This window comes from Schistocerca americana, chromosome 10, assembly GCF_021461395.2.
Source record: "Schistocerca americana isolate TAMUIC-IGC-003095 chromosome 10, iqSchAmer2.1, whole genome shotgun sequence".
Classification (NCBI taxonomy): domain Eukaryota; kingdom Metazoa; phylum Arthropoda; class Insecta; order Orthoptera; family Acrididae; genus Schistocerca; species Schistocerca americana.
Genome location: NC_060128.1, coordinates 96,073,250 through 96,086,336, shown reverse-complemented (window position 1 = coordinate 96,086,336; position 13,087 = coordinate 96,073,250). Strand labels below are relative to the sequence as shown.

The window sequence follows — 13,087 nt, the reverse complement described above, 5'->3', positions numbered from 1 at the left end:
GACTTAATTCGACTACATTCAATTATCCTCGTTTTGCTTTTGTTGATGTTCATCTTATATCCTCCTCTTTCCTTTTAGTGTTCAACTATATTGATGAATATACCTATTACTCTCAAACTGCAATGGATCATTAACAGCCCATTCTGCCATTGAAAAAAGAGAAATATACTGTGAGGTTTTAGTTAATATTCTCAGTTTGCTTTAAGAAGTGCCTGCAAGGTGAATGCGGACATCAAATGTCTTCTAATTACTTTCTTTTGTGCAATGAATATGCTTTGTCTAAGTGATAAGCTACTCCAGAACATCATCCCACAGGTCATCTGGGTATAAAAATGTGCAAAATACGTGTATACAAAGATCTGTGTCCTTGAAATTGGTCATAAATCTCTTGGTAAATATAGCAGAACCTGAATGTTTTATCAGGTCGACTATATGGTATTTCCAGTTTAAATTTCCATCAGTATTCACGCCGGAAAACTTGGAACTTTTTTGTGTTGATACACTTGTACAAACACAAATTCTGTGGCGTTCACTTTATAGTAGTGTGGAAAATATTAATTCCAACAGTCTTTCAATTTTAGTTAATTGATGCTTCATTAGATAAATGAAATTTGGTTGAATGGGTGAAATATTTGTAAAATTTAAAATACAATATAATTTCTTGCATTACATTAGCTACAATTGACAAACAAATTACTCCTCACCATTTAACTTGTAACAGCTTGACTACTATCACATTGAAACTTCCTGGCAGATTAAAACTGTGTGCTGGACCGAGACTCGAACTCGGGACCTTTGCCTTTCGTGGGCAAGTGCTCTACCAGGTTCGCAGGAGAGCTTCTGTGAAGTTTGGAAAGTAGGAGACGAGGCACTGGCGGAAGTAAAGCTGTGGGGATGGGGCATGAGTTGTGCTTGGGTAGCTCAGATGGTAGAGCACTTGCCCGCGAAAGGCAAAGGTCCCGACTTCGAGTCTCAATCCAGCACACAGTTTTAATCTGCCAGGAAGTTTAATATCAGCGCACACTCCACTGCAGAGCGAAAATCTCATCCTGGATACTATCACATTGTTTGCCAACGATGAAACTGTCATGCCTTGTTTCTGTGCAGAATGGATGTTTTTTTACTGCTGAGATTGTAGTAAATTTATGCAATTTCCTGAGACACTCGTGTATCAGTCTACTCCTAGCTCACGAAGAGAGTAACAATGCGGAAAGTAATAACAAATAACATAAATACATTACATAGCTTCCCGTAACAAATCTCAACATCCGTTGGAAAGTATGATGTTTTTTTCTTCTTCTTCTTCTTATTCACGGATGAATCACCTAGGACCATGCATAAATCAACATTTGTTGGCCTTCCTTTTCGCCCAGTTCATACACAACGAGTGGGCTAGTTTTTGTTGCGCAGACCACATATGTCGATTAGTTTTTTTTCTCTTCTTCCTCAAAACCTCGTGTGTTTGTGATTTTTCTGATTTCATTTCTCTCGTGTAGATTTGAGACCCTAATTCTCTCATGTTTTTTTTTCCATTTGTTTGAACCAGTTCAGTCTTGTAGTTTTGTTATTTAAAAATGTATGGATTTTGTGAGTTAACTTGTTTGAGTCCGTTCTTTCTAAATGTCCCATGAATTATATTCTTCTCATGCACATTGTGTCTGTTATTTTGCAGATATTTTTATAATTTTCTGCATTTCGTTTTGGATAATGCACACCATCTTTAGTTCTTGGTCCTAGGATATTCGTCATTATTTTACATTCTTTCACTTCTAATTCCCCTTTTAGTGTTCTGTGTTGAAGATTTAGTGTCTCAGATGCATAGAGAGCTTCGGGTTTAATTACTGTTGTGTGTAGTGTTGTATTTTACAGTTACACGAGAGACTCTTTTTGTTGTAAACGTTTTTTGTTAACTGAAACACCGTCTCCATTTTCTGGACTCTTGATCTGACAGATTTCTTTTCATAACAATTTTCTGCAATCCATTCACGTAAATATTTAAATTCTTTTACTCAAGAGATCTAGTTATTACTAATTCTGAGATCAGAAGGTGGCATCTTTGATGTCAGCCGTAAATTTCGTTTTTTCAAATGAAATTTCTAATCCTAGTTTTGCTGCCTGCTCTTGTAATAATTCTAGTTGTTTCTGTGCATCGGTAATGTCTTGGGCAATCAGTACCATGTCGTCAGCAAATGCCAGACAGTCTAATTTTATGCCCTTACGTTTTGGTCCCAGTCTGTATGCTGGTGCACCTGCTTTTCTCCACTCTCGAACAACTTTTTCAAGAGTGCGATTGAAGAGCAGTCCATCCCCTTGTCGCATTCCTGTGTATATTTCAAATTCTGTGTTCAATTCTCCGATAAATTTTACTTTGGATTTGGTCTCCGTGAGTGTTTCTTTTATTGTGTTTGTTGTCTTTTGATCTAGTCCAAATTCTGCGAACACTTCAAAAAGGGATTCTCAGTCTATACTGTCATATGCTTTTTAAAACTCAAGAAACTTGATGACATAGCTTTTGAAGTAATATGCAAATATTTCATTGAGTTTTTCAAGTTAAGGATTTGTTCTACGCATGATCGACCTTTTCTGAATCCACCTTGGTATTTGCCTAGTTTTGAATCCAGCTGAGGTTGTGCTCAGTTTAGTAGGGCTTTAAACAGAATTTTGTACGTTAATGACAATAAAGAGATTCCACGGTAGTTGTTGGGGTACGATGTTTTAATATTAGATAAATTCATGCAAATAAAGTTTGCATTCTACGTGCACAAGCAATAACTTAAAAATTTATATATATCAACAAAGATGATGTAACTTACCAAACGAAAGTGTTGGCATGTTGATAGACACACTGTAAACATGAAGACGCATTAAAAGGAAAACTCTATAATTTCAATAAACATTTTTGTAACTGAGATCGTATGTAATATCATACCACTCTGGAGCTGATGATCACTCCATTATTACATATATCACCAGTGGCAAATAAAGTTAATATAAGACAGACAGACTGAATCTAGCATAGGTGTATACTTACAGTCGAATCACAACTCACATATTGATATGATGCCGCAATGCTAGAGACAGTTATTTTAAATCTTTTAATTGATATTTTATACAATATTAAGGTAGTACCATGGTTGTAAAGAGATATTTTATACATAACTATTTTTATGTTATTATTGTACTTTGTTTGTTTACGTTTTGACGATTATGCGAACCCGTTTTACACTGATTGGTTGACGTGAGATAGAGGGAGAAGAGGTAGGCAGAGCATCTTCGTATTTAAGCATATGCCCGTCACTTGCTGGCACCAGTTGATATCATAGCAGCTGAGAAGAGTGCTCCACCTACCATCTTCGAAGGATGCCACGGGTATAACAAGTCATATTGTATTTTATCCTTATAAGCATTTGGCTATATTTTATTGTCAATTTAGTAAGGTTTCTATTACTTTCTAAATTAAATTACAGGTCTGATGATGGTCATGTGATACGACCGAAACCGGTCACCTATGTTCTTATACCATTCATGGTGCAATCAAGACTGAATTTTAAAAAAGAAAAATCCAGTAAGGAAGAGTAAAGTTTTGAAAGCTGTTATTGATTTTTTTACTGCTCAATGAAAACAAACTTTGTTTAATGGATTGCTGGACCTTGTTTGTAACACTGTACCTGACTTGTTACTCTTATCATTAACTTTTGTGAAACATAACTCGATTTAATTGGAGTATGAACCACTCGAGAATATTGTTATCATAAGATACAAACTCACAAAAAGGAAAAAAAGTCCTCCTGATTATGAAAACAGGGAACTAACATATCTTGCACTAACGTTTTAATATCTTCTCTTTTCCATCCAATTCTTCCAAGAGGTGATAGTGCCGCCATTCTCAAAAATGCAAGAACCTTATATTTGGCTTTTGTTTCAACCCGGGTGACTGATGGACTGCCAGTCTTCTTCTCTTTTGAACCGTGATGAGGTCAACTGAATGATTTGTTTATCAACTCCTGAGAAGCAATTATATGTAATTTTGGTGGGTCAGGTGAGAGGATGTTTGACTTGTTTTTGGGTTTCTGTGCTTACCTTGCCATCTGGATTGTTTCCCACAGTTTCCCTAAAATGTGAGATACGGTTCTTTTAACAATGTCACGTATGTTTTCGCTCTCCGTCTGTGTCCAGCCTGAGCTCACACACTGTTTGCAATGACCTCGTTTTGGATAGGACATTAAACAGTAACCCGGCTTCCTCGTCAGTTGTCTGTCGGAGTTCCCGCTCGCTCAGGTACCTCTTTCCTGTGCCGCAGGCTGCCTGCCTCTGCTGGTGCAGCTGCTGCACTCGCCGGGGCAGAGCGCGGAGGTGCGGGCTCGAGCCGCGCGTGCGCTGCGTAACGTGGTGCAGGCGACGCCGGAGCCTGACAGGCGCGGACGGCGCGAGGCGCGCGTGCTGCGCCTGCTGGAGCAGCTGCGCGAGTACTGTGAGACCCTGAGGGCCACATTGCAGGGGCAGCCCTCCCCACAGGACGGTCAGTGGAATCTTTGCTTTCTACCTTACCTAACATCTGAATAATTATAGTCGCCTACAAATCTGCAGTGCATTGATCAAGGCGTTTACAAAACGTTATTTGTTACCCCTTCATCTGCTTCTTCCTTCTCCTTCTCTCAGTTTTTCGACATTTGCCTGTTTTGTTCTCATGCTGTGAGGTTAAATCGGGGAGCGATGACTGTTTAGCTTTAACTCTTTCACTGCTACAGACGTGCTCTGTGCATACCGTGCTGACGCAGCTTTTGTTATGGCTGTACTGCTCGCCAGATACTGCTCCGTGTGCTGAGAGACGGCGCTCCAGCCGATGTGAAATACTTATCGTGCAATTTTTCAAAAATTATTTTCTGAAAAAAAAAATGTTTTTTGCATATCTTATAGTCCGGTATCTTCACTCAATAAAGATCTGAATTTGTGTTTGTTGTCCATCATACTTACTGAGCTGCGTCAAATTAGGTAAAACATTGAACGAAATTTTAAAAAGTTTGCAGAGCTAAAAATGCATTGTGCACACTTTGTGTATGATTGATAATAGCTCATTGATTGCAGTGAATGAAATGTTGATAAGGTATCAAAATTTTTTAATAATTGAGGGCAGAATGACATCTCATTTTGTTCTCAAGTTATTGGGTTTTATATGTGAAGGACAGTTCCACACAATGCGACCTTTCATGTCCTTGCTCATCACAAACCATGGGGGTCATAACACTTGTCATACCTCATAAATGATTCAACATATCGACACGAGATTTTTTGCAAATGATATCATACACTGAGGCATATATCTTATATGATAAATACTTGAAACGTTTTTATTCACCAAAATGTGGAAGTAACTTGTCCATGGTAGTGAGAGGTCAACAATACAGGACGCATTCAGACATCCATAGCACTGTAGGAAAATTCTAGCGGCACATTTATAGATGTCAACAACACCTGGAGAATGGCATAGTAGGATGTGTGTACATGTCCACAGCAGAGAAAAAATTAAATTCAAGAAATATATTTTGTTAACAAGAAGTCCGTCACTTTTAACTGTGGACCTGAAAAATTCGCATTTGTGACAAAAATAACATTTGCAAAATAAAAATTTGTCTGTGCACTCGATGCTCTGGTGCCAAGTCAGTTTTGGGCTGTTGAATGGTTTCCATAAGATACACACTATGTAATACAATGTAACAGTCAGCCATGGAACTAGCATACCAGACCAAAGAAATGAGTGCATTTGTCTGCTAGCCAAAGTTCAAAAGTTGGTTAAAAGTGAACACTTAAACGTGGCAGCTTTAGATGTCTGGTGTTTCGAGTTGTGGTTGCATCAAATACTGGTAGAGTTCAGGTGTGAACTAACATGTCTGCAACACTGCCAACCTTAGCAATGGTAGCTGTTACTAAATAGTTTGTGTTGTTTATTGCTCTTTGCTTTCCTTTCTTTTTTTGAAGCAAGTGGACAGACTGACCCTGATTACGACACTCGCAACACCGCAAGGGATCAGCAATCTCTTTGACGATGTGTCTATTCTGTTTTTGCAGAAACACAGAACGAAGGTGTAGACTGGTTGCCTTGTGAGAGGAGAGGGAGTCGGGGCTTGTTTCGCTGTGTGGATCCTTTTCCTCTGGTGGTCATAATTCTAGTTCGTTTACATTTGCAGCTGAAAGCCAGTTTATCATCTCTGCAATTTTCAATATAGTGATCGGAAAACAAAACCTGTCAACGTATTTCGACCTCACTAAAAGTCTTCCTCTAATCTGTGAATGGAGTTATTTTTGGTCCTACCTTGTCTGTTCTCTCTGTAGTGTTGTCAAGTATGAGTTATATGGGTAATAATGTCCATGAAAGATTGAAATTAATATTCTGTCACTTTTGTAATCATTGAATTGGATGGGAAAAGAAAAACAATGTCTAGAAACACCTTAAATCAGAGGAACACACTGCCCACCAGCTGCTAATTTCTGCTGATTCTCAGTAGAAGCAATCATTTGTTGAATGCTCAAACAGAGCCAGAAGAAGAAAACAAAGACCATTTTGGAGAAAAAGAAAAGCTGTGGAAGTTTTTGCAAAGGCAAACATTCCAGTCAAAAAGCTCTCCATTCACCCCGTGTTTTTAATTTTTAGTTTCAAAGTGCTAAGCTTTGCCCTCGGGCACATAGCGAGACAGTTTTTTTTTTTTTTTTTTTTTTTTTTTTTTCAAATTTGCATGTCTAATCATTTAAATGTCACCAAAAATAGATGCAAATTTTTCAGATCCCTTCTTATAACATTGGAGCTTATTTTCTTTCATAATCTACATATACATGCGTATTCTGTAAACTGAACCATCATACACTGCATGGCGAAGGGTACCATGTACAACTGCTAGTCCTAGCCTCTCCTATTGCACTTGCAAATAGAACAAGGGAAGAAAAGCTGTCTAAAAGCCTCTGTATGAGGCATGATTTCTTCCATGTTATCTTCATGGTCTGTACGCGAAATGTATGTTGGCAGCAAGTAGAGTTGTTCTGCAGTAAGCACGAAATGTTTCTTTTCTAAATGTGCACAACAGTGCCTTGCAGAAATGGCATAATCCTCCCTCCAAGGATTCCCATTAGAGTTCAAGAAGCATCTCCATAATACTTGCAGGTTGATCGAACATACCATTCGCAAATCTAGTAACCCGCCTCTGTATTACTTCGATGTCTTCCTTTAATCGTCTCTGTTATTTAAAAGAAATTGTGTTGCTCAATGAGCTTTACAATTTGCGTGTCATAGTCAGGTACCGTGCTTTTGTGCTTCATCCGGTGGGTGTTTCTGGTGTGTAGTTTTACATGACAGTGAAATGTGTACAGTTGAAAAGAGGAAAAATACTTGGGTGGTATTCAAACGTGGTTGTGGAGAAAAAATGCTGAAAGTTAAATGCACTGACAGAACGAGAAATAAAGAAGTGTTTGTAACAATTGGAGAGGAAGGAAAGGTAGTGGAAATGGTAAGAATGAGGGAAACATCTTGGTTGGGAGATACAGCATGAAGAAACTGCATCTGACTGAGAGCTATAGAAGGGAAGACTACAGGAAAGGGAGGGAAAGTAAGAAAACGGTTTGGGATGCTAGCTGACATTAGAAATTCACAAAGTTAGCAGCAGATTAAAGGAGAGATGGACAAAGGAAAGGTGAGAGGGTCTAGTGGAAACCAGTTGTAAGACAAATATACTGAAGAAGAAGTTTGCTGCCACCAGGTCGTTGAGCCAGCTTACAGCGTTATTAAGATGGCATTGTTTATGAAATGTTTCCCATCCAGGAATTCTTAGCTATGTGAGAAGCTGAACTTCACTAGGAGCAAGGTTTGGACTACATTATACGTGATCAGAGATTTATCATCCATTATTATTATTATTAATATTATTATTATGTTGTGGCATTCGTCCTGTAAGGCAAGATGCAACTTAGTTGTAATATAGGCTGCAGCATTCACAGTGGTTCCATGCTCAGCAGAGTGCACCAATAACACACCATGTCTATTCCAGAACACTGTCGCAAGCACTTTCCTAGCAACTTGACTCACTTTGAATTTTTTTCCGTACAGGGGAACCATCATGTTTTCACTTCATAGATGCCTGCTCAGTTTTGGATGTGTAGTGGTATGTTCATGACTCATCACCAGTCATTTCAGAAAGTCATGTCATCATTGGCTGGCCTTTGTGGTTGCCTGTCAGGTTCTTAGGCACCAGGTGAGGACTAACTTTACGAAATTTCAACACGCCATGAACAGTATCATATACCGCACCATGGGAAATGTTGAACCACTGCGATTAGGTTTGTAGTTGCACACGCTGGTTGTTCAAAATTGCTGCCTCAATGTCTCTGACATTCTATGGGTTGCCGTTGTTACCGGTCACCTGGAGTGTGGGAAATCAGTTAGGTTAACACGCCCCTCTTGGAAGAATACACACCACCTGGAGACAAACATTCGTCCCCATACGTGCCACGCATGTCCCTGTGAATTTCACTCTGTTTTATGTCCTTTGGCCCACAAATATCGAACTATGCTTCGTGTGCACCATGTTTGTTTCATAGTTCTGGCTCTTCTTGCTAGAGTAGTACATGAAAACAAAATATGCTCTGTAGTGCAAACTTCGAAGTCTCTCATAGTGAAATTTCAACCTTCCCGCCGCAATACCAGTGGATAAAAAAATTATTTTGTGTTTCTTTCCGATCCTCCATCATATTAGCTGAGCCTAGCCTGTTTACCAGTTGACTTAGTATTTATAACATTTATGTGTTATTTGATAACTTCCATGTACGACATGAACACCAAAAATATAACTAATATTGTTCTGATCCAAACTGTGAGGAGTTAAAGTCTCACTTTATAGTTGTTAACAACAAGTCTACCAATAATTTTGCATTTATTGACAACTTCCTTCTTTCATAATGATCTGTGTGCTGTTGGGACATTAAGCATTAACCTACATTTCTTAAGCTTCATTTAATAAACAACTCATTTCACTTGTTACCTTACCATAAATGATTGTTTCTTGTTGAAAAGTTGGGATTGAAATAATAAAATAAAATAAATCCACACCACTTTTATTACCAAACGGTGAGCATTGCACAATTTTTGAGTGTGTATTATTTTTATAACAGATGAAACAGACCACCACCCTGGTCCAGCAATTGCAGCACTCATGAAGCTATCGTTTGATGAAGAGCATCGCCACGCCATGTGCCACCTAGGTGGACTGCTTGCTGTTGCGGAACTCATCCAGGTAATTCAGTTGTTTAGTTTCTCGTGTGTGTTCTTCTCGCAGTCAGGAAGGTGAATGCAACCTTATTGGCATAATTGTTTCGAGTTAATGCTCCCAAGCCTCTTTCAGAAAGGAGCAAATTGCGCAGTGTTGTCTCATCTAGAATATTGTTAAGAATGATGTAATTATGGAGGCCACTTGTGGCCTGAAGACGGAGTGCTGCTGCTGCATTATGAAATAGAAGTAATTGAAGGCTTGTACTGAGTGAATACACGGTTCAGTATCACAGCTATTGCAGCGTGTGATAACACAGTCTTGGTTTTCTTTGTTTTATATGTGGGCAAATGTTATCCTGTTACACTCTTAATTTTGTTTTTTCTTGTGTAGCAATACACCAAGTTATTTCAAAGTATGATGATGATTAAAATGGAAACCTTAAAAGTGCTATAGTATTTTTAATTGTAACAGTGGGGAAAAATAAGAAAAAAACCTACGCGTCATTTTTAGAATGGAAGAAACGTATGAATAATGTCTGTAAGAAACTGAGCTCTGTCATATTCTTAATGATGCAGCTATCACAGTATTCAGACAAGAACCTTCTGTGTACAGTGTATCATGGGCTTTTTGAACCATACTCACAGTATGGAGTGACTGTTGGGGGAAACTCAAACAAGAGAGAAAAATGAGTGTTCACATTACAAAAAAAGCAATTAGGACCATTTTAAGAAGAAAGATCTCTGAAATGTGCAGAAACTGTTTCAAGAAGTTAGGTATCTTAACTTTTTCAATGTTGTATATATACAAAACAATAAAGTACATCACAAAAGGTAGTGAGGACTGGATTACAAATGCTAGTGTACACACCCACAATACAAGAAGGAAGAATGAAGTACGGAGCATACCCCACCGACTGGCAATGCTAGGAAAAGGACCCCAGTACTGTGGTATCTGACTACTAAGAAGTCTGGCTAAAAACCTGCGAGATAGTGTACTTGACAATGACTTTCCAAAGAAAGACTATCTCATTGAAAAAGAGTTTTACAGTGTTTCAGAATACTTATGCCATTAAATTTTTGTATATTGTTATTCATTATCAATGATGTAAAAATGTAAGCTAAAGGTGTAGAAAAATAAGTGATAATGAATGTTAATACTTTGACATGTCCTATATTATACGTACATTTACTGTACACAATGTAATCTTACAGGATCAAATAAAATTCAATTCAATTTAACATACTCTCCCTGACATTGAATGCATGTATTCCACCGATCCTGGGTGCGTAGATACCATGATGAAAGAAATGTTATGGTCGTGTGTATAGCTTGTCATGCACTACAGTTTTCACCTCTTTGTCACCCCCATTGCTTCTTTGAGTGCAGCAAACAGTTGGAAGTCACTAGGAATGGGGTCTGGTAAATAAAGATGATGTACCAGACACTGAAATTTAATTTTCTGAATAGCCTCAGCTGTCTTAGAGGCTGTATGCATTTGGGCATTGTCATACTGTAGCAATATGCCTGGAATCAGAAGTTTTTGTTGTTTACTCCTAATTGTAGGGTGAAATTGATTTTTTCAGCATGTCTGAATAAGAAGTACTGGTTACCGCCACTCCCCTATCCACATAATGCTCCAAAATTACTCCATGTGCACCCCAGAAGAAAATGAGCACAGAATTTTCCAGCAGACTGTTGATTGCGGAATTTTTTTCATTTCAGCAATGAGCTGTGGTGCCATTGCGTGCTTGACATTTTTGTTTCTGGTTTGTGATAGTGGATCCATGTCTCATCACCTGTAACTGTTGCAGTGTTACATGGCTTTATGCTTAATTACAGACTTACTATTTTATCAGTTGATTTGTTTTCACCACGTAACGCCCGTAGTTTACATCCTCCTTTGTTGCTGAGTGATGTATCACTTTTCGTTCTGACGCCGCAACTCTTCCTTTCCTATACCTTTACTACTTTTTATCTATATAAATGATGAACTATTGGTTTTGCCGTTTAACAACTTTTTAATAACTGTGAAAGTATTACAGGCATCGGGTCCCACCTAATGTGTCACCGGACTATACGTTTTACATGAACCTTTCAAGACTCGATCGATCTGTTTACAAAGAGAAAGCAGAATATCTCTTCTTTTGACGTTGTCCAACAACGACCTAGGAAGCTCGACGCCCTTGCGGACCAGGCTCTTCCGTGGCTTGCGGTAGTTTGCAGCATTTGTTTTATTCCTTGCCCACTTGCCGCTATGTCGAACTTTCGTGGTGATCGTTGGGCAACGTCTTCCATGTTATCTGCACCATAAATAAACTTTCTTCCCACAGAATTTCCGAAAACCCAAAAACAGACTTAAAGATCATAATAATAATAACTGTTCTTACAATTATTTGTATAAGTCTTGGTCGATTTAATGAGGGGTGGGACAGGCCTAAGCCTTGTAACACCACACAGTTTTTCTCAGAAATGCATCATCTTCGACGTGGAAACAATGCAAAAGTTCTTTCAGTGTGGCAGTCATCTGATGTGGCACTCATCTTGCAGACACATTATTGAAATGCAGTACATCGTGAACAGTATTCTGAACTAAATCAGTACTAATCTTCAGTCTTGTGGCTGTCTCATTCAGAATTATGCATCTGCTCTACTTTACAATCTCTTCCACTGACACATTGTTCTGTTCGTCACTACACAGTGAGCCTGCCTTCACAGAAGTTAAACTGCTTTTAAACTCCCTACACCATTTGTACACTTGCTGCAAAGACAAACATGAATCATCGTACTGTGTTGTCATTCTGTAATGAATTTCGATTGGTTTGACACCTTCACCACCCAACAAATACATCGCAGATCACTGCTCAGTCACAGTGCTTGTTGACAGAAGGTCAGCCATCTTGTTGTGGATGCTGTTGTCTTCTCTTTGCCACCTGTCGGTCACTTTCTGAACCTCAGAGAAAATTACTGCTAGCTACCAGCTCCATCATACAACTTTATGAACTTTTATGAAACTTTAAGGTTTTCATTTGAATCAACCTCGTACCACGTCATGATGATGGCAGCTATCTAACTTAACCAATTACTGCCATACACAAATGGTTTCCTACTCCAGATGAAAACCTGCAACTTCTGGGAACTGAAATTTGTCCTGAAACTGTTTTACAATAGATGTGTGGAGAGAAATATGCAAGCACAGCCCAAAAATATTAAGTCCAAGGCTTATCTTCAAGTAAATTAGATTGAGTTCATTATTAATGAAAAAAAATTTAGTTATTTTATATGTTTTAAAAGAAGATATATTGTTTAAAAGTATTAATATATTCCAGTCATGTCAACTGTAAATTTTCTGTTATTGTTGTAAGGATCACCTCCATCTTCCCCACGAATGATGTGGTTAAGCAATGATTGTCTTTTATATGAGAATTCTACTGATGAAGACTTTGTAAGTGTGTGCAGAATTTTTATTGTTTGCCTGTAAAGTATTTTCTGCATGCTGTCCGTTGGAAGATATTGTCAGCTGTTAATAGAGAACCACACTTGGCTAACCCTTTTTGCAGTGCTGCCTCACCTTATTTGACATATTATGAAATAATGTGAAAAATGAGTTGTACTGAGAAAATGCAGAGGATATATGATGTGCTGAAGAGTGGATGCTCCTTGTTAGGTCACATAAAGTAATGCAAAAGCGTAAGAAGAATACATGAATATGTTTCTAAATGTTCATGGAATGGTAACACACATACTGTATGTACTCGAATCTAAGCTGAACTTTTTTTCCGGTTTTTGTAATCCAAAAAACCGCCTGCGGCTTAGAATCGAGTGCAAAGTAAGCAGAA

General features: G+C 38.3%; 1 protein-coding gene across 1 annotated transcript in view; it reads left to right on the top strand.

Annotated features, from left to right (window-relative positions):
• LOC124552268 (serine-rich adhesin for platelets-like) overlaps positions 1-13,087 on the top strand; it is an 820,531-nt gene that overhangs the window by 600,290 nt on the left and 207,154 nt on the right. Inside the window, exons 8-9 of the mRNA XM_047126548.1 lie at positions 4,301-4,519; positions 9,154-9,275. Of these exons, the coding sequence (XP_046982504.1) occupies positions 4,301-4,519; positions 9,154-9,275 (341 nt within the window). The remainder of the gene's footprint in view (positions 1-4,300; positions 4,520-9,153; positions 9,276-13,087) is intronic.